General features: G+C 38.7%; 1 protein-coding gene and 2 long non-coding RNA genes across 4 annotated transcripts; 1 reads left to right on the forward strand and 2 right to left on the reverse strand.

Moving 5' to 3' along the window:
- Positions 1-951: 951 nt before the first annotated feature.
- Positions 952-3116, reverse strand: LOC144523705 (uncharacterized). The gene is made up of 4 exons (XR_013502540.1): positions 2721-3116; positions 1698-1799; positions 1579-1621; positions 952-1488 (listed from the first exon to the last, which is right to left on the reverse strand). It is a non-coding gene; the product is annotated as an uncharacterized LOC144523705 (long non-coding RNA).
- scp2b (sterol carrier protein 2b) lies at positions 2490-27543 on the forward strand. Of its 2 annotated transcripts, XM_078259460.1 has the most exons (5): positions 2496-2693; positions 17300-17399; positions 19852-19981; positions 21518-21597; positions 26842-27543. In XM_078259460.1, exons 1-5 carry the CDS (start codon positions 2671-2673, stop codon positions 26935-26937), a joined length of 429 nt encoding a protein of 142 aa, XP_078115586.1. In that variant the 5' UTR covers positions 2496-2670; the 3' UTR covers positions 26938-27543. The 2 variants fall into 2 exon arrangements, with proteins under 2 accessions (XP_078115587.1, XP_078115586.1); XM_078259461.1 differs by lacking the exon at positions 21518-21597 and having other exon boundaries at positions 2490-2693.
- LOC144523703 (uncharacterized) lies at positions 10346-11180 on the reverse strand. The gene is made up of 3 exons (XR_013502539.1): positions 11148-11180; positions 10620-10717; positions 10346-10496 (listed from the first exon to the last, which is right to left on the reverse strand). It is a non-coding gene; the product is annotated as an uncharacterized LOC144523703 (long non-coding RNA).
- Positions 27544-27906: the final 363 nt, after the last annotated feature.

Raw genomic sequence — 27906 nt, forward strand, 5'->3', positions numbered from 1 at the left:
AATGTATCAGCTGTTAGTGGTATTCCCTTTGGCCAAAGTTTTATGGGGTGGAGACTTTAATACAGTGATGGCTAAAAGCATGGACAGATGGCCTACCAAAAATAGAGTAAGTGAATTAGGAAATATATGTTGTAGGATGGACCTCATTGATATCGGGAGGCATAAACACCTAAACCAAAAAGTTTAAACCAAAAACTGATTGCTAAAGCAAACAAAGTAAGAGAATACCATAATCATTTAAAAAAAATAACCCTGTTGGAGAAAATAGGCTTATCTAGAGAAGAAATTAATGACCTGTTATATCTACATCTTGAACTGGACAACATGTACTGTATGAGGAAGAGGCCAGGGGTGCCTTTTATCAGGTCTAGGAGGAAGTGGTTCCAACAAGGTGAAAAATGCACTAAATACTTTTTCAATTTATAAAAAAGAAAATATGAGCTTACTTATGTAAACTTAAAATGAATAATCTAATATACGAAGAGGAAAAAGAAATTTCGCAATATGAAGCTTATTTCTAAGTTATATGCAGCCGACTCTGAAAATCAAGGCAATATTAATGTTTCTATAAAAGGAACATTAAGGGCATTGATGACAGTTTTAAGTCAGTTTGCGACCAGAAATCTAGTTTAACAGAGGAACAAAATGTATTAATTATCTTAAAGAAAATAAATCGCCTGAGAATGATGGGTTGATAGGCTATGTCAATTTTATAAAGTCTTTAGTAAGACATTAGCACCTTTTTTAGTGGCCATGTTTGAAGAAGCTGGAGAAAAACCAAGAAAGAATTTTCGCCAACTCTTCGAAATGATTTTATTAAATTTAATCCCTAAACCAAAAAAAGTATTGAGAATTGTTCCCAGAATGTTCCCAGAACGTTGAAAGGTGTGCCTTTAGGGAACCTTTAGGTAATGTTCCCCTAACGTTGCAACCTTATATAAAAAATATGTATAAGAATCAGAATCAGTTTTATTGGCCATATAGACACATACTGTACAATAGAGACAATAATATACATATAGGCACATATCAACACAATATACAAAAAATACAACTATACAAATAAGACATAATATCAATACAAGTACACATGGAGTGGGATGTAGAGTGCAAAGTAATAGTGGAAATGTAGTGTGCAAGATGCATATTGGAATGATGGAGTATATAATGTGTAGGTGAATGGCCAAAGTGGGGATGACCCCACTTATCAGCAGTTCAGGAGAGTGATGACAGTGGGAAAGAAGCTGTTCTTGTGTCTGGTTGTTTTTGTGTGCAGGGTAGGGCAGGACTATGACCACTTAATTACCATTTTGTTGACCGAGTCTCCTGTTGAACTCATGCAGCTTGGTGACTGTCGAGCAGGGCGACAATAACATGTCATCGACTGGAGCAGAGGGAGGTGACTGGGAGCTCCTTAAGATCATGAGCAGCTCATCCATCTTCTCCTTAAATGCGTCCATCCGCTGTGCCATGCGGGTAATGGATGTCCTCATGGTTATGGAAAAATTAATGGTGTTAGTTTTAGTTGTTATACATTATATACTTGCATATGTGAACAACTTAAGTGAGTCTTCTTACCTCTCTGTGTGATGAGTCACCTTCCTCTGTGTGATGAGTTCTGCTGTTTACAACAACAAAAAAGTTCCTTGTCATGAAATTGTATTTAATTGGAAATGGAAAATTCAAAGCCACTGTACCTTCAACTGGGTCCCAAGATGAAGTGGCAGGCCGAGCTTGCGTTACAATAGACCCATCCAGCTCTGGGCGACCGGCTGGTTTCCTGTGTGGTGTTGACTCATCTAAAAAGAAAGTAGATAAATATTGGTCAATTCATTTATGGTAGGTTTCTCACACATGCCATTGCAAAAGATGAACCTATGCTATTACATTAGACAATTGCTAAAAAAAACAAAAAAAAAACATATAGAATATATAGCAAGCAATTACAAGACTAACAAACAACAACAAATTGAACACAAGTAAGCACTGCATTTAAAAACAAAAAATAACAAGCATAAGGTTGGCTACATAAACAACAAAGGCATAAAATAATTACTAGAATATAAATAACATGAGGATAAGTGGACTTCTTAGAGGTGCAGTAATCAAAGTTTCAATGATCGATCCATTTAAGAGTAGTATGTTGCTTGGAGAAGTTGACATTACAAGAATAAATGCTCAAATAAACACATCAGGAATTACATACAAGATGTAACTCAGACATGAATTGGCAGGAAATGTGGCTAGTTGGAGACAAATTCCGTAATAATAACAAAGTTAAAAAGTGGTTTCCTTTTTCTTATCAAGAACTGCTATTACAATAACCTATCAAAGAGCCTTTATACTATTATTATTATTATTATTATTATTATTATTATTATTATTATTATTATTATTATTATTATTATTATAAACCGTCTCTGAACCTTTGGGTGCAGACTAGATTTTACTGCGCATGTGTTTTACCGTAATGATATGACGCGTGACATCTCATCATCAAGGAACAAGGAAGTGTTAGTTAGCAGCAAACCAGACAGCAGGCCATTGTGTGTGTGTGTGTGTATATATATATATATATATATATATGGACAGCAGTCAAAGTACAAGCTAACGTTAGCTGTTGGTCTGTTAAAACTGCGGCACTCTCTGTTCACCTACCGTTCTAGAAAAATGCCTGAAATACTGACACCAAGGTAAGAATACTAAACACCGTAACGTACCGTATTATTGTGACACGTTAAGGTTACATGTTTTTAACTCATTCATTGAGGTCACCCTCGTTGTTTCAAGAAGCTACGAAATGTCAAACAAACAGCTAACGTTAGTTACGTTAACGTACGTTGAAGTCACTTAACTCTAGCTCTTTGATACAATACTACAAGGCTTTAGCTTGCCGTTGGTTACAACATAATTAGCACATACGATATTGTAGTTGTATGTAGTTTTAACTGCCGTAAATATGTGATAGAAGTAGGCTGACGTTACATAAATGTACCGCTATCCTTTGCATTAGCTGATTGTGAACTAACGTTACCAGCAGAGTCAGTTTGTTAGTTTGTTTTGTTGTGCAGTGTCAGCTTCTCCTCAGCTAGCTAGCTGACAGGTGCATAACGATGGTGACATCCTGAATTTTACTGAAAGTGGCTGTTTTGATGTTTCACCGACTGTGAAATGTAAAAGGGGCAGGCCACAGTCTTTTTTGTGAAAGTAATAAATGATTAAGTGTGCTTTGTCATGTCAGCTGTTTTACCAGATACAGTGCTGGGATACAGCCATATTAGGGATGCTCGTTTATGGAGAAAAAAATCATAGTCACGATTATTTTGGTCAATATTGAAATTACGATTATTTAACACGATTACTCATTGTCTTTTGGAAAGATGTTGCATTTATTGAACTTAAAAAACAGTTAAACAAATCAACAGTGAAAACTGAAATTTCCAAGGTCCAATATTTAATATATTTACTGTATTTAATAAAAGAATGACCACAATTTGTCACAAAATATTAAGGAAACATGCTAAATTGAAATCCTATCTTCTCTGACAACAATGCTAAAGCCAGTATTCTGGGATGGAATGTCTGTTTTGGCCTGTGTGTTATGGAGGACAGAACATGACTTAAGTCTAAATAAACACATGTTTAAATAAATACATGAATAAATAAATACAGGAATAAATAAAAATAAATGCATTAACTATATTTTTACATTTATGTCAAATGCTAATGAGGGAAGAGGTCTTAACCTCAGTTTAAAGCAAACATGATTGGTCAAATCCAAGGGGGTAAGCGTCATTTTGATGCTAATAAGCCATCACCGTCCGCTGGCAGATCTGCTGCACCATGTAAAATGTCCTTTTAAATAGGCCTACAACAAGCAGATCCGACCAGGGATCCAAACCTCTTTTATTGATATTTGTTTACTGTCAATAAATAATTTTTAGTTACATTCAACATAATGACATCAGTTGAGAGAGCGAGAGAGAGAGAGCAGACAAAGAGTCTGTATTGGGATATGAAAAACCAGATTTCTCTGCTATGTAAACATATCCCAAATATGATCAAAACAGAATAAGCCTAATAGTCGGAATATTCATTACACACGAGTCAAACAACATGCTAGCTCCGTCCGTGGGTTCATAGCAACCAGCCGTTTATCGCAGATTGAGTCATAAAAATTATCATTCTGATTAGCCGTAGTGGATGGGTTGTTGTGAGTGAAATTACGTATAATTAATGAGGGAAATATTGAACAGAGCGGAGCTGCTGTCAGCTGCTGCTCCTCTGTGCGCATTTAGGCAGATGCTTTGCATGTCTCACTGAAATTGTTTTACACAGTGTGTAACGTTACAGGATTATGCCTGTCGCCACCAAATGGAAATGTTGGCATTAGCTAGCTACATCAGCTGTGCCGGTGTTTTTCGAACCCCATCGAGATCTGTTCCCCCCCCCTACCTTAACCTGAACCAAATCCTTGTAGCATTTTAACAGTAGGGAAACGGATAGACAGGGGATCAGACTTCGACACGACGATGGTGCGGGTGACACGGTGCTATGTTAAAAACAGCTGCTAACTACATGTGGAGGACGTACAGGAGCTAAAGCTGTCGATAAAAAAATATTTTCAGCAAATAACTTTGTTACAACACGATTGAGCTGACAAAGTAGTTTTTGTGTTCATATGTGCAGTATTTATTCAGTTTCTGAAATCCTACGATCTCTACAAAGCTAACGTTAGATTACTTTGGCTGACTACAGTGACATTGGCACTTAAGTGATACTTAGCTAGTCCGCATCACTGTCATCCAAACGTTAAATCACAACCTCTCGTGTAATATTGCTTATAGGTTTTACATCTAAGGATAGAGTTTCTCCCAAATCGAATATGATCAAACAAGGGATAAGCCTCAACCGGAAGATTCATGTCCAAAAACACACAAACTAGCTCTGTGGGTCTAGTGATAGCAGCGTCCATAGCAACCATTAGCACTATATCAGCGGCGGTTTGAGTCATGAAAATGAACATTCTGATTAATAGTGGATGTGCTGTGGGTGAAATTATGTATAATCAATGAGGAAAATATTACTGTGAACATAGCAGGGAGCAGAGGAGAGCTGCTGTCAGCTCCTGCCTGCTCCTCCTAAATCACACAAGACTAGGGCTATCTAAAGTAAATTCTTGTTCATTTTGTTTGTTAGATCATTGTTAATTTTTTTAAGTGTTTTATCTGTGTTTTGGGGATCCTAAACATAGCCTACTGTATGTCCTGTTGCACTCATTAAGATCTAATCTGAGCAGATTTCTGTCATTCAAACAACTCTTGAGTTGTAGTTTAAAACTTGTACAGCCAATTTATGGAATGTCGTTTTATTCAGTATTAAATAAATGCATAAATAAATTAATAAATACGTAAATACATGAATAATAAAAAAATATGCCTTTGAAATACATCATGAAATAAATAAATGAGGCAATGAATACATAAATACATGTAAATATTCATATATAAATGAATCAATTAGTTAAATATATTTAAAGATTTTACTTTTACTTATGTCATGGTACTTTTATTTCATAAATCCACATTTATTTATTTCCGTGGACTTTTATTTCCTAATGCCACATTTATTGATTTCCCTCTCTATTTATTTCCAGTTCTTATTTGCAAATCAGGGGGCGTGGCTAACTCTTACGTTCAGAACAAAGCTGTGGACAAAAAAAGGCTGGCGAAGTGAGAGTGCGGACATAATGGCAATATCAGTAAAATAACACGATTCTCGATGCAGATTTCGATACCACGGTAAAAGTGTACTTGAACTTGAAACATGAATCTCTTTATTAAAATACTTGAAAAATATAAAAATGTCATAAGACGCAAAACATGTGCAATATAGCATAGAACAACATAATAAAGTGCAATTAATGCTCATAGTGACTACTAACTAGTGTCCACAGACCAGGGCTCAACATTAAAAAAAATCCCTGTGGAGTGTGATGGACTGAAGCGTATACTACTCACAGAGTGACGGCTGACTCATTATGAATGGGTCCAGCACGGGTCGAATGCGCTTTGGCGGGTCAGCGGCGTTATACACGTCTTGTGTAGGCTATGAAATGTCTGTATCGTCACTGTGCTGCATTTTTATGAACTATGATATTCTGGCCATGGGTCACATCTCTCGCCCAGGTCCAGCAGGCTCCATCTCACACGCTATTACTCAACGAACTGAAGTTAGTTGCATTTAATAACTTCTAATGTGTTTTTTGCCGTGGCAGCCGCAATAACAGAGTTACCAGCGGAAACACTGGTACCAATACAGGTTTCCCTCTCATACTTAACAATATACAGCTGTGTTAATAACAATTAAAACTGTAGACAAATGTCAGCAGGTTGGACCGGCGGCGCTGTGTTCTCCATGTTGCAGGGGAGCCGTGTGAGTGAATGGGGGCGGGGCTGCTTGGAGGAGAGATCCAAACACAGGCACGGCTTTACAGAAGGAATGGGTCATGTAACATTAAACCATATCGATATAAACGACATTGCTTCGTTCGTGGAGAGGCAGCGGATGCAAGGACGTTAGGTGCACCGGTGCGACCTAGGAAAAATCTTAGTCGCACCCTTACAAATTTTGGTCGCGTGTGTGACCAAATTGGTCGCACTCTAGAGCCCTGTATCTTAAAAGAGACATTTCCCAAAGCTGTGTATGTACACTGTAATTCCCACAGACTGAATTTAGTGCTTTGTGCTGCTGCGGAATCATCTGGACACATTAGTACTTTTTTCACTGTCATCAATCAGATACACAACTTCTTCATTGGGGCCCAGAGGCACGATCGGTTTGTGGCGCTTCAGAAGGAAATGTATCCAGAACGCCCATGCAAGGAACTGGAAAGGTCATGTGAAACCAGGTGGAGCACCAAATCAGGATCTGTTCATAAATTCTTAGAAATGCTAGATATGTTACTTGAGACTCTTGCTGAGTATTCAGAGACAAGCGGACAGACAAAACCTATTAACCTATTACAACAGATGCAAACAAAAAAGTTCATTTTTATGCTTGTGTTTTGCAAGTTGTTTCAGTGCAGCGATTTTGCCACAAAGGGGCTGCAAAGTCCAGCAATCTGCATGACAGACTGCATCTCCTTAATTGAAACATTGAAAGCCACCCTTGCCACTTTTCGAGATGATTCAGATGGTGACTTTGACAAAGTGCTCAGATTGACGGAGGAGTTGATGTAAACGTGATAATGTCTCGTGAGTGAAAGCTGCCTGCAAAGTTTAATCAGTCTATTGTCACCACAACATTGGGAAAAACATCCGCTATCAAGACTGGTGATCTGAGGGCACTCTGGAACTGTATTCTGGACAACCAGATGGCTGAATTGAACAGCCGATTTTAAAGACTGCTAAAATCTCCAGGCAGCTTGTATGGGAGTCAGTGATGCGGAATTTGCCCTTTTACCCAATTCATCAAGGGCAAAGCTGACAAAGACAAAATGCCCTCACTATTTGAATTGTTGGATGCCTGAGCTGCTGATATTTTCCCTGGGATAAACTATCTGTTAAGGGCCCTCATCACACTACCCATGACATCCTGCAGTGTTGAAAGACTTTTCTCCGCTACACACAGGATCAATACTCGCTTGAGAGCATCAGTGGTGACTGAACGCTTGAACAATTCGACCCTGTTGTCTTTCGAAAGAGAACTGACAGAAACACTGGATTATGACGAGATAATCAGCATCTTTAATTCAAAAGCCAGGCGACTCCGCCTTGTGTAGCCGGGTAAGGTAGGCCATGGTTTTCTTTACATGTAGGCCCGCCGTGTCCTGACAGCAGTTAACATGTCATTCCTTTAAATGTGCACTGAATAGAGTGTTATGTTGTTGTAGTAGTTGTTATTTTTTTTTTGTTAGAGCTACGTGCTCTCTAATTGTGTCGTGGTTAATTGAGCCGGGAAGAAGCGCAAACTGTCCGCCTACGCATTCCTGGTGTTTACGCACGACTCCAGCATAGAAGATGAGGTGGAGAAATAGCCCTCGGAACACTTTGCATAAACAGTGTTCATCTGTGACATACCTTAAGAAAACAACAATGCATTTGGGGTCATTATAATGTTTTAAAATACCGCTGTGGCTCCGGAGAGCCCAAGTTTTGCGCGTATTTCAGCAGCGTTTCCACGCACTTCGTGGATTTCTACTTTGACATACATTCTAAACATTTACAAATGTAGACAAGAACATTGATGTTTTATTAATTGATGCTCCCTCATGATGCAGATGCACTGCAAAAATGACCCAAGACATATATCAGGTTAGAAAATATATTTCAGCATATATAACACAAATCAATGACCAGTAAAACAAGAAAAGTGCCGCTGGTTTGAACACCGTGTCCAGACCGGCACTCTGAGTGTCTCATGCAGAAGTCAGTGGTCATGAAGAAGTTTTTTGTTGTTTTGTTAGAGCTACGTGCTCTTTAATTGATCTGCCCTATAGGCTACAATGTTGCCTTTTTGTGAATGATATGTTCCTGGCTCGGTAGCCATAGCCTATGTGGGCTTATGTATTTAGCTCAGTTTTGACAGCAGATGAAATGTAAACTACAAAATAAGTAGGCTAATAAACAAATCTTTATAAATACTTGTTTCATGTGTGATGTGATGTCCCTTTAGTGGTGCTTCTGGATAGGCTACCATAACGTAATAAATTTTGGTGAAGTGATCAGATGAGAAATTTGGGACTGTTGATGGTGATACATGAATTTCAGAACTCTACACCAAAACTCCTATAGAGGTTTTCCATAGGAAATGTAGACCGGGAATTAATCTATAGGCCTGCTCTATGATGAATTCCCTTTTTCTCCTTTAAGCCCACCGTTTTTAATGTTTCAGGCAACTGCTGCTATAGTATAATTTCGGGACAACTGCTTTGATTTCAGGACACCCTAGATTAAGGCCCACCTTGACTTAATCCAGGCCCACCCATCTGTCACATTCTGCATCCGCCACTGGTGACCAGGGCCCTTGTTGCACTGTAGATTTTTGGTATTTCTGTGTACATTAAATAATTCCTACTTGGAAGTTGATATCTGGGATTGAATTTATGGAGCATTTGCTGAAATCCTGGTTTTTCAACAATGTAGAAAGGGACTTGGTCCATACATATGAACTCTGCTATACTTCTATCCAATATCCTGGCCTCATTTGAATTTCTCTGTATATGGATCATTGACATATAAGGCTTTTAAAAATGTGTTTTTAAAATAATCTTTAAAAATGGACAGAATAAATTTAGAATTTGGAAGAGTGTGTTTAAACAAGTCTTAATGGTTGCACATTTATAGTGATTTTGATACATTTTTAGACTATTTGCAATTTCATCACCTAAAAGATGTCAGGTGGCGCAACCAAACGTTTCAACAACAAAAAACGCACTTCCTTCGTTTTTTTGTAAGTGTTTTTTTTTTGTAAGTATACCTGAGAGTGTCTACTGTGCCTAACATATTATTATTTTGTTGTTGAGCTTGGTATTAAAACAAACTATTGCATAATGTATTGTAGGGGGTGGGTAATTTGGTTTTCCAACATCCAACTTTACATTTAAAATCTGAATAAATACTTTTACAAATTTAAAAAGTATATATTTTTATAGAATAATTATGTACATCACATTTTCTAACCACATATGTTCACTTGAATCTACTATTTCTTGGTTTAAAGTAGTATTTTACCTGGTTGCACCACCTGACGATGCAGTTGCACTGCCTGACAAGATTAATAATGACAAGAAATATGTTGAATAATTGCATTTTTATTACAATACAGAATAAGAAAATCACAGGTGTCTTGGTTAACAGTCTATTGAAGTACAATTGGTAAAGATTAAAAACTGGTTATCAGTCCATTTAAGTAAAACCGTAATAAACTGATCAGAAACAACATTGTTTGGACAACATTACTTGACAAAAATGACACTTCATATTCGGTAGAAACTGAATAGGCAACAATGAATAGAATTGATTAATTAATTAAATTGTACTGTAGTTGAACGACAGTCATGCTTTAGTTTGGTTTAAAAAAACATCTGCTTAGGTCCAATGAAAATATGTATTTTAAATATGTAAATTCATGCATCAAAAGTACTCGGAATTTAAAACATTAATCCCCTCAAATAGTAACAGGATTGCAATATAACTTACACAAGATAAACATGGATAATCATAACAACAAACAACAATAAAGCTTTTCTTAACAAGACATTCTGAAATGTTTAACAGCGATGGCTTTGTGACCGGCGCGTAGAAATGTGTCCGGTATAAATGCGTCCGGTATAAATGGTGTGCAATTTAAGATTTCCTCCATAGCTCTTTCCCTTTCCCTGTGCCTTCTCTGATCTTCCTTCCATTGTTTCCTCACTTTATTCTGTTCTGCTCTGGATAGCTGGCTGATTGGGGGGCTTCACAATTTTTCCCTCTCTCTTCCTCTTTTGATAACTATAAAAACATCAAACACTAAGGTTAACTGGCATATTCTAATTTGAAAATCTGAAAAGTCTGACTGATTGCTGTACAAAATTATCAACTACACAAAAATGGTGGCTTATTAAGATTTATTACCTTTCTTTCCTTTTTGCAAGATATATTTCTGTTGCAGCTGGATCATTTTTAATGTGCTTCCTGTAGCGTGCAGCTTTTTCTTTACTTGATAGTGGCATCTAAAATCATTGAAAGAGATATATTTTAAATATCACAAAAACGTATTTAATGTATATAGTAACTATTAAAGTACATTTAATGAATATTTGTAAAAAAAAATATACAATTAAATAATTGAAGTTAACATGTTTATTTAATCCAGAAGTGACATTCCTTCTGGTTGTGCCACCTGACTTACTGGTTGTGCCACCTGACTTTTGCTACTACTATTTCAAATTATACAGGCATTTTCTTGGACACCTATATAACTTTTTGTCTTTGCTAGCAAGTTCATTCATTAAAGTTTTTATAATACAATAAAGAGTTTTATATTCAAATAACTTTTTCTTAGTTTTACATTGGTTGTACCACCTGACATGTAAACTGTACAAGTCTAACTATGAAGAGAAAGTTGCTATTTTTATGAATGTATGAGAGAGATTTACAAACCTTTCACTCATCAGTTAAGGTCAGTTGGGGTCCTCTCGATGATGCAATATCCTGTTCACTCTTTTACCTCTTCACTTCAAAATAAAAGTTCTATTAATGTGGTTGGCCGCCCTGACATTTCAGATCTGCAAATTTCTGGACAAAGGTTTTTTTTCAATTTTCCAAACAATTTAAGAGCTTAAACTAGTAAATTTTGTTCATTTGAAAGGTCTTCAATGTAAAATGATGCCCCTATATTTATTTTTTTAATTTCCTTACCTTTTTAAATTCCATATTTAATACTTCACAGTGTTAATTTGCTCGGACGGTTGCACCACCTGATGTTTTGAGGGTTTTAGATTGCAAAACATAAAATATATACCATTTTTATGATACACTAAAATATGTTCAGACTATACAGGTTATATAGAATAAAATGATGCTTGTATGAATCATTTTAAATTATTTTAAACCAAAGTAATGTACTTGGACACAAAAAGCTGCATGTCACGTCATTGATAAAATGATTGATAAAAAAGGCACAAAGAGTCGTGTATGTAAGTACTTTGCGTATGAGGCCGATGACCATGGCGTTATCATTAATCCGCAGAAGCCATTATGCAAACGGTGCTACCGTTTTAGTTTTAACGTTAGCCTATACCTCGGTTAGAAGGGGAGAGAGAGAAACGAAACAACAGTCTTTCAGGTGCTTTGCTAAATTGGAAGTATTACCTTCTTTGGTCTGAAGACCACGGTAGCACCGTCCGCATAATGGCTTCTGCGGATTAATGATAACGCCATGGTCATCTGCCTCATACGCAAAGTACTTACATACACGACTCTTTGTGCCTTTTTTATCAACAAGTCGAGGTGGGCCGATCGCTGCAGCCGCAGTTGCCGTCTTCCACCTATTTTTCATCAGGTAGAGGCAAAGTCCTTCCCCTTCGGGTGGCCCGGAAATTGCTATAAGTACTAGAACACTCTGAAGCGTATACTGCCCCCATCAGTTCTGGAAGACCCAGAAGTCTTCAGACCCAGAAGCTTCGTCCATTACACCTCCTCGTCCCCTTATCGCCGCCATCTATTTTTACACATAAATGTATTTGCAGAAGACGCTGTCGTTGCATCTGACTCGTGGGTGGTATTAATGTTAGTGTTTCCGCTATATACATTTCTTAGCGGTGGGCCGCTGCTGCGTCAGCGCTTTTATGAAATGTCATGGAGTCGTAATTACACGACTCTGCAGAGCCGTTTGCTTTACTGAAGCAAACGGTCATCTGCTCTCCCCCTTTTTAAGGGTGAGCAACTTAAAGTCATGGCAACCAAATTAGTCTAACAGAGTGACAAACAGCAGCGAAAGCCTTGTTGGATAATTTACCATGAAAACCACGCTGGTCCCGTGAAATATGACGGCTACGGTATCTTGGAAAATAGCATTATGGGCATTGAATTTGATGAATTTGCTGTTTATCAGACCCCAGGTGGGACAAGAAGCTAACGTTAGCGAAAGCTGCGGTCCCGCTGTCTTTGACTCACCGCTGCAGGAGACATATTCCCCTGACACGCTGTATAAACATTACTGTTTAAAACTTTTCCCAGGTTACTTTCCCTGTGCCCCCAAATACTAGCATTATAAGCTAATCAGCGGTCCGCGCTAGCTTGTCTCAAGCTACAAACACATTCGATTAGCATGAAAACATGTCCCAGAGAGCGATCGAGTGGGTACACATCTGTCATTAAACCCTAGGTTCGTTTTGCGCCGGAATTGTCCTTTAATGGGGATGCATATCGCTCCAAACCAACATGAAAAAACGTAATGTTCCCTCAGCATTTAATTTTGTTGCTTAACTGTATGTAAAATAAGCTATGACGTATCACCTGTTTCAGGTATCCTAAGGTGGCTATTTGCTAGATTTTTCCATAGCGGTTGTTAACCTCTTAAGCCCAAGCGCCCCCGTTATCGAAGATAGAGATAGCAGCCAAAGAAGAGCAAAAACCTCACTTTATACAGCCAAAACCATAAATGATGTCTTACCTTTGGTGTTTTGTGATGAAAACTTGTGTTTGAAGGCATATTGACGCTGCTAAGTGTTATTGCAATGTTTTTGTCTCCCTTTGAAACAGTTTCTGACAGTCTACCAGTATTTTCAGTTCGGGGGGGAGGTTTCTAACATGAAGTAAATAGGAGGCATCTATTGGCCTACAGTGTATAAGCCTCGTTGTGGTTGGCCACTGGTGGTGTTGACATCGATCTTGAGACTGTCACTCAATTCTATTGGCTCTGACAGTTCAATAGAGGTGTCAATCATCCAAATTGGCCAATGGATTCTCGAGATATCTGCCTGTGTTGCTTACGGTGTCTGACTTTCGTCTCAACTGCATTATGCAAAATACACACATAGATACTAGAGCGCACATATTATATCCATTCTTCCCTTACGAAATCCAAAACACTCATTTTTTTTTAGAAGAAATAATGCCAGACAGGAAAAAGAAGATGTTCACAACTGCAGAGGTACTGTATATACTATTTGACGACAGCGGGCAACTGTTTTTCCAATTGACTCTTCATCGGAAGATGATGATCATCGCCAGCCGGACCGAGAGAACCTGGATAACAGTAGTGATTCAGATTATGAAATTCCATCACTAGTAAGGTATCTAATCTCTGTTTTGTTATCGATTACTTATTGATTTAGTGTGAAATTGTCGGTCTATCGTATTATCCTGCAATGACTTTAGTAAAACTAAATCCACAATGAAACTAAATGTGGGCGGGAATCCAGTGGTGTTATGAGGAAGTATGTTCCCCCGCCAAATAGTTTTCCCGCCTGTTATAATGCGTAGTGCCCCGCTCCATGGTTAACATTAGGGATATAGTTTGCCTAAAGTTTAGTATGGGGAACGCATATCGATGGGGAAGCAGTCTTTGATACAACACCTGTACCGGCGGTCGCCGTCTTGGCAGTGCCTGATGTCGGCTAATCCAAAAATGGGCAAAGAGGTGGAGAGTGCATAACTTTAGCCCTGAACATAATTTAAACGTGTCATTTTAAACCCTCCATTGGGCTCAGCAGGAATAAAATATATGTTATGTACATCTTTTTACAAAACACATGTTTATAAAATAAAATGTTTTATTAAATTAAACTAAAATATTGTTACTTGTGTGTTTGCAGTTACATTTTAAAAGCGGCATAATTAAATACATTTTTCCCCCATTTTGGTTCCACAGTGATAATGAGTATGAGCCACCTATGGCAACTGCCTCAGCATCTGCACCACCCCCTCAGTCACAGCCAGGGCGCTCCACTCAACGTGCATCTGCACTATCACTGACCCTGCCCCTTCAGCCAGGGCCATCGACACCTAGCCACACCACTCAGCCCCAGCCAGGGTGCTCCATGCGTCGTGCATCTGCTCCTCTTCCTCAGCCACGATCTTCCTCATCAGACTCTGAGTCTCCTGAAAAAACTTAACCAAAAAGAAAAGGAAAAGCCGTACACACATCGGCAAAGCCTAAGCGTGGTCGAGGTGGGTCAGTGACTTCAAGAGTGATGGAGGAAGAGAGATGGTGGCACAACAGAGAGAAGGACCAAAGACCAGATCCACTCAGATTTATTCCAGCCAGTGTCCCTGGCCGAACATTTGACACCACTGCATCATGGACGCCGCTGAGCCTTTCTAGCTCTTTTTTTAGCTCTTTTTTAGCACTTCTGTTGTTAGAACTATAATTGAAAACACCAATACCAACGCTGCCAGGAGAATTCAGGCTGGGAAGAAGTTTATTTGGAGAGCACTGCCGGTGAGCGATTTTTATGTTTTCATGGCCATTTTAATTTTCTCCTTTCGCCTTCGGACTACTGGAGAAAGCAATGGCCATATAACTTTACCTTCCCCAGTGAAAAAATGACACAGGATCGCTTTGAAGCTATCTTGTGGTCGCTGCACCTGAGCAACCCAAAAGATGACGAGGACAACAAGTGCAAGAGAAACACTGCAGAATATGACAGGCTTTTCAAAATCAAGCCCCTGTATACTGAGATAGTGACCATCTGCAAAGCACATTTCCAGCCATATCAAAACCTCTCCATAGATGAAAGGATGGTGTCATCCAAGGCCAGCATTAGTATGAAGCAGTATATGAAGGACAAGCCCAAAAAGTGGGGATGCAAACTGTTTGTTCTCGCAGATGCCTTAACTGCATACACGTGGAACTTTTTTGTGTACACAGGGAAGAGTGTGTTCACCACAGGCCAGGGTCTGAGCTACTCCTCAGTGATGGACCTTCTACCATTCCCTCTGCTCGGTGGAGGTTACACACTGTTTGTAGACAACTTTTACACCAGCCCTGCCCTCTTTCAGCATTTGCTCAGCAAAAACATTGGTTGTTGTGGGACGATTAGGAAGAATCAAATTGGTTTTCTACAGACTGAGCAGAACAGCTTACCCAAAAAGGCTGTGAGGGGCGATTTGCGGTGGCTGAGAGAAGACAAACTTTTGTTTGTAAAGTGGATGGACACCCGTGAAGTGACTATGTGCTCTACAGTACATGAAGCATGGTGTGTGGCAGACTAAGACTGTACCTGTTCCGGACGCTGTAGCTGACTTCAATCAGTACATGGGTGTATTACAGTATTCACCATAAAACAATGAAATGGTATAAGACTTTTTTTTTATCATTTTGTGGCCATTGCAGTGGTGAACAGTTTCCTTCTCCACAAGGAGCTGCACAAGAGAGGTAAATACCCTAACACGACAAAGCCACACAGCCAGAAGACTTTCAGGGAGCAGCTTGCTGCAGACATGTTAAAGTTTGCTGAAGGCTCAGCAGCACCACCACCACCACCACCACCACCTGCATGCCTATGTACTATGGAGGTGATGCTACCCAGTTTAGGAGGTACTGCAGGAAGTGCCAGGATACTGGGAACCCGAGGGTGAATACGCCTATTTACTGCAGAAAGTGCCAGGTCCCTCTGTGCCTCAACTCCAAAAAGAACTGCTTCCAGCAGTGGCACAATGGAAATATGTAGTGTATATAAAAGTAATTGTTTATTACCTTTGTTCTTAACTGTGTTAAAAAAACAAACCGCTTCCAGCAGTGGCAGGATGGAAATGTATTAGATTTTATATACAGTACAATTAATTGTTGTTTATTAACTGTGTTCTTACCTGTGTTTTACGGGTTAGGTTGTATTGCTTGTTTTATTGTAAATAAATGTGCTCAAGTACGAACTTAATTTCCCTTGTATGGTTTTACTTGAATAGAAAAAAATATAGATTTGATTAAAATCCAGAAACTTTATATTTAGATGGAATAAATACCTACAGGGACATATAAGTGAAATGTAATGCTCATATTCCATCAAATTGCACAGATGGTACCCAAATGTCCGCATAAACATGCTTCTGCTAAAACCCCTCTAACTTTGCTCTGCTTCACTTTATAAGCCTAAATATTTTCAGAGGTAATGTTTAGATGTTGTGCTATGGGTTTCTAGATGTTTTGGGTTGCAACTCCATTATTCCAGAGGGATATTCCCTCTAACAATTGATAGTTTTGTTAGGTGGAAAAATCTTTAATTTATGCTGTGCTTCATCTTCATTTACTCTGACCCAGTAACACACACATATATATATATATATATATATATATGCGCGCGCTAACACCTCTAAATGAAGCCCACAAGTGTTACCTTTATTATGATACCAAGATCATTAAAATAGACCTTGTAATTGCAGAGATATACTCCATTCCTTTTGGATATATCATTTTCGAGTAGGGGCCTGAGCCAAAGGCCTAGTGCTTAAGAGGTTAACTAGCAAATGACCCCAGCTAAGGGAACATTATTGTTCATATTTTAGCACAATGTTATCTTAGTAATGACAGTAGTAGTGGCCCTATTAAGTGAAAATGTGATCTGAGATGCACATATGTGTTACACACACACACACACACACACACACACACACACACACACCACTGATGGAAAGAATCCTCCATCCAATGGCAAGATCCATACATGACAATAACTGTCAAAGTGAATGTTTAATCAGTGATTGTTTTGTCTTCAGCAACCATGTATGTTTCTGTGCATGGTTTTAATCCATTTCTTAAATTGCTAACCTTAATTCTTTCATTCTCATTTATTTCCCTTTATCTTTTCAAGGATTCAAGCAATTAATTCAAGCAACACTAGTGCTAGTAACAGACTGGAGGGGTTCAAGGCACATGCTGTGTTCCAGGAAATAAACAAGAAGCTCCAGGAGGTGATTACATACACTTACAATAGAAGATAATGTCGTTAATTGCAGACTTGTGACTATATATATCATTAAACATACATTAGAGATGCCCCGATCACGTTTTTTTAGCTGCTGATACGTTTTTGTTTAGTTATAGCAGCTGATATAGCGGTGTTATAGTATTGGCCAGTTTAAGTTTGTAATGAATTGGGATCTCCACCAGGTGGCAGCGTAACCAGCTATATAATGGTGTGTGACTCTATAGTAGGCCTATGAATAAGAATCACAAGTCAGTATTGTTAGTTTCCTATATCCTTTTACCACCAAAAATGTGCGCACATATGCAGGTTTTTGAGCGGGAAAATCTGCTAATGATAGATTGACTTTCCCATTGCAAGTACACAAGTATGCATTAGTTTTTTTCTTCTGGTGCATCACGTTTGACGTCATGAACGCACCGGAAAACGGGTGTTGTTAACTTTTTCTGCAACAGCTTACAGTGCACAAAACTCTGCTTTACTGTTCTTATTATACATCCATGTGCTGCTTGATATCTTCGCAACTAAACCTAAACTCTCCCCACACTCTGACCGTGCGCTCTCACTCGCTCCACCACACACTCCCCAGATGGGCAGGTGGTCTCTATCGATTGTGGCTAGAAAGGGATACAGCTACAGCGTCTAGCCGAGAAAACGTTAGCTAACGTTGCCGAGACAGCGGCAGTAGAGTTTCGGCGAGCTAACCACGACAGTGTTGTCGCCCTCTCGCCCACAATCAACCTCAAGCCTCAAGCCTCTCGCTTGTAGAATCTAATGGATTATGTTTGAAGTAGCGTGCACACTTAAAACACTTAACAACCAAGTGCAGCTCAGCTAAGGTGGGTGGGAAGTAGCTGCAGGAGGACTTCTCTACACATGGACAGGCAATAAGGCACAGGCATGCGGTTGTTGGCCGAGTGTTTAACTATATGTGTGTAGTAGTTTATCTGCGGCTAGAAGAGATTAATGCCGAGCACCCGATTACGTGTCAAATACGTGTAAATATTGACCGATAATGATCGGCGGTCGATCAATCGGGGCATCCCTTACATACATGCATACACATACGTACTGTACATACTCACATGTAAACAAACTGCTTTATTGGATTGTTGGATTGAGGACATGAACTCATGAACGCAAGCATCGACAACATTGTTTGTGTACACAGAGTTTACTAAAAAAGGTTTTGACCTTTCGTTAAGCCCCTGGTGATACTTAAAGCAAAGTTTCATGTTGTGTCAAGCCTTCTTTGTGTTTTAAAAATAGCTATGTTAAAATCTGGTGCCAATAGGGCACCGGTGCCCGGAATCTACCGGACGAAATAGCAACACGGATTACGTTCCCACAGACGTTAGAGGCAACAGAAACATCGCTGCATGTCACGCTAGTAAACACTAACATGTTACACAGCAGCTAACGTTAGCCTACCGTTAGCTACAGTAGAAATTGGATTAAACACGGCTAAAATGCTGACAGCTAAATGGTGTAGTGTGACTGTATTTCACTGTAGAGGATTCCAACAACGGGACATACAACAGTCTGCAGCTAAAGCTATGAGCTAAAAGACTCAAACTAGCACTGGTCACTGCTGTTGTCTGAAAAACAACACAGACGGGACAAAATGTTGCGTTTACTGGTAAACTGGTAAACCTCGTGATGACTTATGACCGACTGCTATCTGTTGGGGAATTTTCCTCACGTTACTCTGTCCTCTATGACTGTCTACATCTAAACTGAACTGCGCGGTGCAGGGAACAACTCTAATTGGCTCATGGAGGCACGTGATCAGAGAGTGGTTTACGGAGCTTTGGAAGAAAAACAACTTTGATACAGAGCGTTCTATGAACGGAATGAAGCATTTTAAATATTGCTCGATCACATGAATTTGATCGTGGAAAGAGAATACTTTGATTAGTTGGTTGAAGTAATTACACATGAATGAGCACATATTTGTGAAAGTTTTTTTTTTTTGCTAAGAATCAACTTAAAAAAATTACACAATGGAGCTTTAACACTTAAAGCAATAGTGCACAACTATTTTGTATTAATGAATGTCCATTGATTTGATACAAAGCTAATTAAGCCTATCGGCTCCACAAAATTTCTCAGTATGGCTATGTTTACAAAATTGTGTTGTCTGGCACACAGAAGCTCTTGGAGACAAAGAGGACATACAAATTACAAGATAATTACCTCTTCTAAAAAGTCCATATTTTTTTAGGTACCGGCACAGTTTAAAAAGTATCGTTTTAGCACAGGTATGGGAAAAACCGAAATGATACCCAACCCTAGTCCCTAGACCCTGATAATATGTGGCCCCTAGCTAAGTGACTATGCCTTAAGCTTGTAAATATAGGTAGTGAAAAAACTTAGTTCATGTGTAATACAGATGCTGTAAGGTTTACTGTGTGTAAAATCTTGTATACTTTGAACAGGAAGGGGAGCAGTTTGTGAAAAAGATTGGGGGAGTGTTTGCCTTCAAAGTAAAGGACGGCCCAAATGGACAGGAGGCAACTTGGTTTGTGGATGTGAAGAACGGCAAAGGCTGTGTTCACAATGACGCAGGTAAGAAAACTCAGGGGCCTGTAAAACAGTATCAGGGCTTTCTCTTATCTCATGACAGTGGAAAGTTATTGTGAAATGTACTTTTGTTAAAGTGCTCATATTATGCTTTTTCCCTTTCCTTTATTGTGTTATATATCTTTTTTGTGCATGTTACAGGTTTACAAAGTGAAAAAGCCCAAAGTCCACCCCAAAGGGACTTAACATCTCCAACAGAAAACACTGTTCACAAACAGCTCTATTGTAGTCCAGCCTTTACTTCCGTGATGAACGTGCGTCACTTTGTAACATGTTATAATGCTCGCTTGGCTGCTAGCGTGGCACGCCCTCATACTCTGCTTCTGACTGGGTAGTAGTCCTTACCTAGCTACTGTGCATGTGCGACTCCCAACAAAGATGGAATAGAAGTGTGATGCCTCATTCTGTAGCTAAAACAGAGAGCTCAACACACAGGGTGAAAAGAGGAGCTGCAGCAATGTGCAGTACAACAAAAAAGATGGTGTTTTTTGAAAATTAAACCATGTAAACATTTTCTGATATAACCTCTAAATACAATTATGAACCTGAAAATGGGCATAATATGAGCACTTTAATACTTAACTATAGGTGGAAATGCAGTTTAAAGTTCAAGGTCTGCGCAGACAGTTTTTCTGCTTAGCAAGGTTATAATCGTTAACGAAAACGAACGAAATAACGAAAACTAGGTGGGAAAAAACTAGTCGTTAACTGAAATAAAAACTAAAAACGAGGCATTACAAAAAACGATAACTAAACTAAAACTGTAATGTCTGTTTGCAAAACTAACAAATAAAATTATCGAGTAAATGTCCTTAGTTTTCGTCTTTGTCGATGTCTTTCATAGAGCAAATAACATGATGTCTTTCCGACCATGACATTTCCCGTAGACATGTATAGTTTCCGACTGGGAACCCAGAAATCCCGACATTCCACGTCAAATTGAACACAACATAGTCCGTGCCCCTCGCCTGGCATCGTAGCGGTACCGAAAGTCGGAAGAAAGCGACATTTGATTAGGACTGTGGCAGATACTGTTTACATATTTATGACCATATGTAGGCTACATTTTATGTACTGGTGTTATTGTTGAATACATTGTGAATACATATTTCTAAAATTGTATTATGTTTTTGTTGAGTTATTATTACACAACTTTTTACTTTTTCTGACCTTTTTGAATCCCCTGACAAATAACCCATATTACAAAAAAAGACTAAGACTAAAACTAATAAAAACTAAACTAAAACTAAGCATTTTCAAAAAATAAAAACTGAACTAAACTAGCAAACCTGCTTTAAAAACTAATTAAAACTAAACTGAATTTGAAAACAAAAAGTCAAAATGAAATAAAAATAAAAACTAATGAAAAATGTAATAACCTTGCTGCTTAGTCTGTGTGTGCTTTATTAGACATTTATATTTCTTTTTGCCTTTACACCTTCAAAGACCTGCAAGTCACTGAATAAATATCCCTGAGATGCATGTTTCTGTTTTATAACTAAGCGTATCTCTGCCCTGCAGCTAAGAAAGCAGATTGCACCATTGCCATGTCAGATACAGACTTGTTGGCCTTGATGACAGGGAAGATGAATCCACAGTCTGTGAGTATTCAATCTCTGTGTGGTTTGAGTGGACACGTTTGCATGTAGTATTGATGATAATTCTGATTCAGAGAAGGCACAAGTAGGCTATACCATTTACCTTTTGTCTTCTTAAGTCATAAAGATATTGCTTCCTAAAGCAATTCCAATGCAAGTGTTGGGGGACAAAATCCACAGTTCTGTCTGTGCAAAAACCGATTTGAAAGTGCAATCAAAAGAATAGAGTAAAATCAAGTGGATATCTTCCAAAGTTGCAATCCTGTTAGTATGAAATTCCCTCTTTGTGTTTTCCTGGACTGTGTTTTCTCGCCTAGCTGCCGTGGAAGAACCATTACATGAAGGAAGAAAGAATTTTGTACTAAAAAAAGACTATAACTTTGGAAGAAACTCAAGACAGCTGATGTCTCATTTTTGCTTCAGTTGAACTTCAGAAATTTGTAAGGGCTAGTCTCTAAACATTGATGATTCACACTAACAGTCGAGAAGCGCCCGACTCAAATCTTATCTGTTGAATCACTGCACTCTTTGTATTTGACTGTGTGAAAGTTTTATATTTTCACATCAGATGGAAAAAGGCAAGAAAATATGGGTCAGGTAAAACAACTGGTCTCAATTTAACACTTTAAAGTTTCTTATATGTTATCATATCTTTATTATTATTATTATTATTATTATTATTATTATTATCAGTAAGTACTACTTTTTGAAATCCACATGAACCACTCTTGACATTGGCATGAATTTGATGCTGACTATGGTCATGTGGTTGTAGGTGAGGACAAAGATGTTGCATTGAAAAAATAAAATCTGGTGCACTGCAAATTTGTTTATTTTGTTTTCTGTATAAAAGTTGTATACTTACTGAAAACAGTTTGATAGTGATTGACTTTACTACTACGTTTAATACGTTTTTTTTTAAACATATTACCAATATTTATATACCCAGTAACCTTAAAAACAAAATAAAAATTTGTAATGTATTTACTACTTTTTACTTCATTTTACTGTACATAACTTTTACTAACATACCTGTAGTTGTACTCTACGTGTGTTTTTAATATGGCATTAGTATAATATTAATGTGGGGACTGATTTGAGTTGTGTAGTCAAACATTCTCCTGGCTTTTTCCTGCAATTTATTTCATGTGTCCTGTCCAAATATTTTCCTGAAAAGTGGAACACATTTGTTTGCTAGGATGTAGTTACAGGATATTTTGTTAGTGCCTGGGTGAAATTAAGAAACTCTGTTGTACCTGACAATTAAATGACAGAGATTTATTTAAAGCCTGACTTGATAAGTGATATGTGTCCAAAAAAGAACAAAAGGCAGATTTTTTAGCCTCTGCAGCATCAAATATTCTTAAACATGTTAGCAGAAGAATTAGTGCTCAAAGGATAAGGCTTCCAAGACTTGATTTCTTATTGTTAGACTTATTTATTTCTTATTGAGAGCAAATCCCATGGAAATACCAAAACCAACAATTAAAGGTGCACTATGTAATACTGACAGCTAGTGCTTAAAATAGTTACTGCAGTACAAATTCAAAATACTGGAGAGAGTCGTCTCCCTCGCCCCCTCCTCCCCAGATCCGAAGTTCACGGTGGTTGCCAGGCTGAGACCGTAGCATCCACAACAATTTTGCTAGACGCTTGTCTCATATAGCCAGACATTATTTCACAGCACAGCGGAGTAGCTAACGTTAGATGCTGGCTATATTGTCATAAAAGCCCGTGCTCACGCGGAGCTCTGTACCCAACTGACAGACACACTTTTTCGGCTTAGAATTACGGTAGGAACCGCTAAAAACAACAACCTCGCCGTCCTCTCCACCCGACGGACAGACACAGCTCCTCAGCTTAGAATTACCAACTTGGGCACTCTAGCTATATAATTCTATGATAATGTGAGTACACAAATGTTGAAATTACATAAAATGCCTGTCCCTTGTAGCCGTGATAAATTAGCCTGAAGCTAATGCTTAGCTAACTCGGTGTCCTATTTGGCTTTAAGCTGTCTCCATCTTTAAAATACATCTCCAATATTTACCCGGTCACGCAACTGTTAGAAATACGCTGTTTTTTTTAGGTCGGGTAGAATCTATCTCTGTTGATCCTGTTCGTTTGTTTGCTGCTTTCATGGCTGTACTAACGTTACAGCTGTAGCACGCTGGGTTTACATTTTACAGGTATAGTTGGCAACCCGGCCTGGCTGTCAAACTGGGCAGTTGATAACAACACACAGGCCAAAACACAAACAGAAATTCTGTCACAGAACGGAAATTTCAAAAGGAGAAAATACTGGCATTATCATTGTTGTCCGAAAAGATAATATTTCAACTTGGCATGTTTCTTTAATATCTGATGACGCATTGGGGTCATTTTTGGATTTATTACAGTAAATATATTACATATTGGACCTTTAATTGATCCTAGTAAGTATTGTGTGTATCCAAAGCTTGATATATATTATTACTCTGTGCCAGGATCTTGTTGTCCAAGAACTATTAAAGCGCGCGCACACACACACACACATACACACACACACACACACACACACACACACACACACACTCTATCTTATTTGGACTCAATCCCACATACACCCTCATGCTGCTGGAAATACTCACTAGAACATTAAATGTGTATTAATCCAAGAAATGCACTTTTTACTCCTGTATGAGTACGGTTGTTAAAAAACAACTAAGCTGAGAAAAAAATGGGATTGGGCCTGAGAGCCACAAATGGGTAAAGAAAGTTGGAAAGATTGAGAGACAGACTGATTCATTGTTTGTTTTTGTCTTTTCATGGGATTTGTTGACCTTAAGAAAAATATATAAAAAATAGCACTAGCCATTTCCTTCAAGATTAGTCTCAAATATCCCGATAATGGTCATTATTATGAATTTTTTTGTGCTAAACTTCAATTATTATTATTATTTTTTGTTTTTTTTACCTTGGTGATGCCAAAGCGGTCTCCATTTCTTATCTTTTTGCAGCATTTGACCATACATAATTTTTCAGTGAGGAATGAATTAAACCTTAATCTTATCTTATTTTATTCTCTTTCATGATTTTCATGCTGTGTGCAAAAACATTGTGCTTTGCAAAAGCAGTGAATCATGAGGTCAACCAAGGTCATTTGTACTGGAAGATTGATGTTATGACCACCTCTCTGCCATCAGTACACAGCCATTACATGTATCAGGAATCCCCCAGAAAAGCCATCACTGCACTGTTTACAGTGGGGCAAAAAAGTATTTAGTCAGCAACCAATTGTGCAAGTTCTCCCACTTAATAAGATGAGAGAGGCCTGTAATTTTCATCATAGGTACACTTCAACTATGAGAGACAAAATGAGAAAAAAAATCCAGAAAATCACATTGTAGGATTTTTAATGCATTTATTTGCAAATTATGGTGGAAAATAAGTATTTGGTCAATAACAAAAGTTCATCTCAATACTTTGTTATATACCCTTTGTTGGCAATGACAGAGGTCAAATGTTTTCTGTAAGTCTTCACAAGGTTTTCACACACTGTTGCTGGTATTTTGGCTAGCAGATCTCCTCTAGAGCAGTGACGTTTTGGGGCTGTCGCTGGGCAACACGGACTTTCAACTCCCTCCAAAGATTTTCTATGGGGTTGAGATCTGGAGACTGGCTAGGCCACTCCAGGACCTTGAAATGCTTCTTACGAAGCCACTCCTTCGTTGCCTGGGCGGTGTGTTTGGGATCATTGTCATGCTGAAAGACCCAGCCACGTTTCATCTTCAATGCCCTTGCTGATGGAAGGAGGTTTTCACTCAAAATCTCACGATACATGGCCCTGTTCATTCTTTCCTTTACACGGATCAGTCATCCTAGTCCCTTTACAGAAAAACAGCCCCAAAGCATGATGTTTCCACCCCCATGCTTCACAGTAGGTATGGTGTTCTTTGGATGCAACTCAGCATTCTTTCCCCTCCAAACACAACAAGTTCTATTTTGGTTTCATCTGAGCATATGACATTCTCCCAATCCTCTTCTGGATCATCCAAATGCTCTCTAGCAAACTCCAGACGGGCCTGGATATGTACTGGCTTAAGCAGGGGGACACGTCTGGCACTGCAGGATTTGAGTCCCTGGCGGCGTAGTGTGTTACTGATGGTAGCCTTTGTTACTTTGGTCCCAGCTCTCTGTAGGTCATTCACTAGGTCCCCCCGTGTGGTTCTGGGATTTTTGCTCACCGTTCTTGTGATCATTTTGACCCCACGGGGTGGGATCTTGCGTGGAGTCCCGGATCGAGGGAGATTATTAGTGGTCTTGTATGTCTTCCATTTTCTTATAATTTCTCCCACAGTTGATTTCTTCACACCAAGCTGCTTACCTATTGCATATTCAGTCTTCCCAGCCTGGTGCAGGTCTACAATTTTGTTTCTGGTGTCCATAGTGGAGTTTGGAGTGTGACTGTTTGAGGTTGTGGACAGGTGTCTTTTATACTGATAACAAGTTCAAACAGGTGCCATTAATACAGGTAACAAGTGGAGGACAGAGGAGCCTCTTAAAGAAGAAGTTACAGGTCTGGGAGAGCCAGAAATCTTGCTTGTTTGTAGGTGACCAAATATTTATTTTCCTGAGGAATTTGCAAATAAATTCATTAAAAATCCTACAATGTGATTTTGTCTCTCATAGTTGAAGTGTACCTATGATGAAAATTACAGGCCTCTCTCATCTTTTTAAGTGGGAGAACTTGCACAATTGGTGGCTGACTAAATACTTTTTTGCCCCACTGTATGTCATGAAGGACAGATGTACATGCTCCAAATGCAGTTTTTCCACTGCTTTATCCCCCAACATTTAGAGTTTGGACAGGTTGTCCATTTGCATGATGTTTTTAATACAAAAGAAAAATTGATAATTTCAGTTCTACAATTTCTGTCACACTATGAAAAAAAGTTTTCTATTTCCTTCTGAGAACTTTGTTAATATTCTAAAAATGTCTGCTCATTCAGAGTGGTTAAATCATTACCTCCTGCACTCCGGTTCACAAACATTCATTTATCTAACTCTGCCCATTCTGTGCCTGTGTGCCTTGCAGTTTCCTGACATTTCATAAGTTGTTTTTGCTGTGTCCCACTTTCCCTGGGTTGAGTTAATCTCTCACAGTATCTCTTAAAACTAGCAGCATGTAGTTCTCTCCAATACAGACTGAACCATACTTCAGATTCACAACTGTCTGGATGACATTTTTCCCTCTCTGATTCACAGGCATTTTTCCAGGGCAAGCTGAAGATCACAGGGAACATGGGACTGGCCATGAAGCTTCAGAGCCTGCAGCTGCAGCCGGGCAACGCCAAGCTGTAGATGAGATGTCGGAGCTAGCTGCACCTACACCTCTGAACACTGAATAGTTAACCACGAAGAATTTTACAGCAAGTCTGGTTTCAGATAAATTTCAAAGGTCTGTAAAGCTTCTCATTACAGGTCTGAACCACTTTCTCTACAAGCGACCTCACTGATCGACCAGGGGATTATTCAGCAGCCCTGCCAACATAACTGGAGAATAAGATAAGAAAAAGATTCTCTAATTAAGTCCCTCTCACAATAATACTCAGTACACTAGAGTAGTGACAAGTGCTCCCTACTTATAGATACTAATTCAGTTTATGTCCAGTTTTCAATAATTTCCTAATGTCTGTTGCTAAAGAATTCTTTCTTTTAGTGTACTGTGTCTGGAAATGTTTTGAGTAGAGCAGATTGATGTCATTTTCCACAATCATGGACAGCAGCCTAAGTGCCTCCTCGTCTCAGACTTGCAGTTCGCTCTAAGGTTTTTAGCCAACAACATGTTTTTCACTGTGACCACCCAATGTTTTAACAGAGGGGGTTGTACTTTTCTGCTGTACTATCATTATTGTATGAACCTCTAAAAGGATTTCTACTTAATAAATTTTCTTTTGCTGCAATGTGGTCTTGACGTGGGTCTGTTTTTTTTAAGCAGTAATTGTATTTAGCATAAACACTTAAGTAATGCCATTGACTTTAGGTTTCTTTGCTGGCCCTGATTTTTAAAATGAGGGCTTCTTGACTTTTATGATCATATGGTAATGGTGAGTTTATGGATGTTAAAATGAAAATACTGTATTGGCCTGATGTCCTAACATAAGCTTCAGGGTTTATTCAGTGTGGTAGATGTTAAATTCACATGATCATACTCCTTGGCTCCACAATATATCAACAAACAAGTTGCAATATAGGTATCCTATTTGAGATTATACTGTATTAGTGTGACCTTAACCAATAATGGCTCTCTGTTCAGTCGTGACAGTACTT

The sequence above is a fragment of the Sander vitreus genome, chromosome 9 (assembly GCF_031162955.1).
Source record: "Sander vitreus isolate 19-12246 chromosome 9, sanVit1, whole genome shotgun sequence".
In the NCBI taxonomy this organism is placed as follows: Eukaryota; Metazoa; Chordata; class Actinopteri; order Perciformes; family Percidae; genus Sander; species Sander vitreus.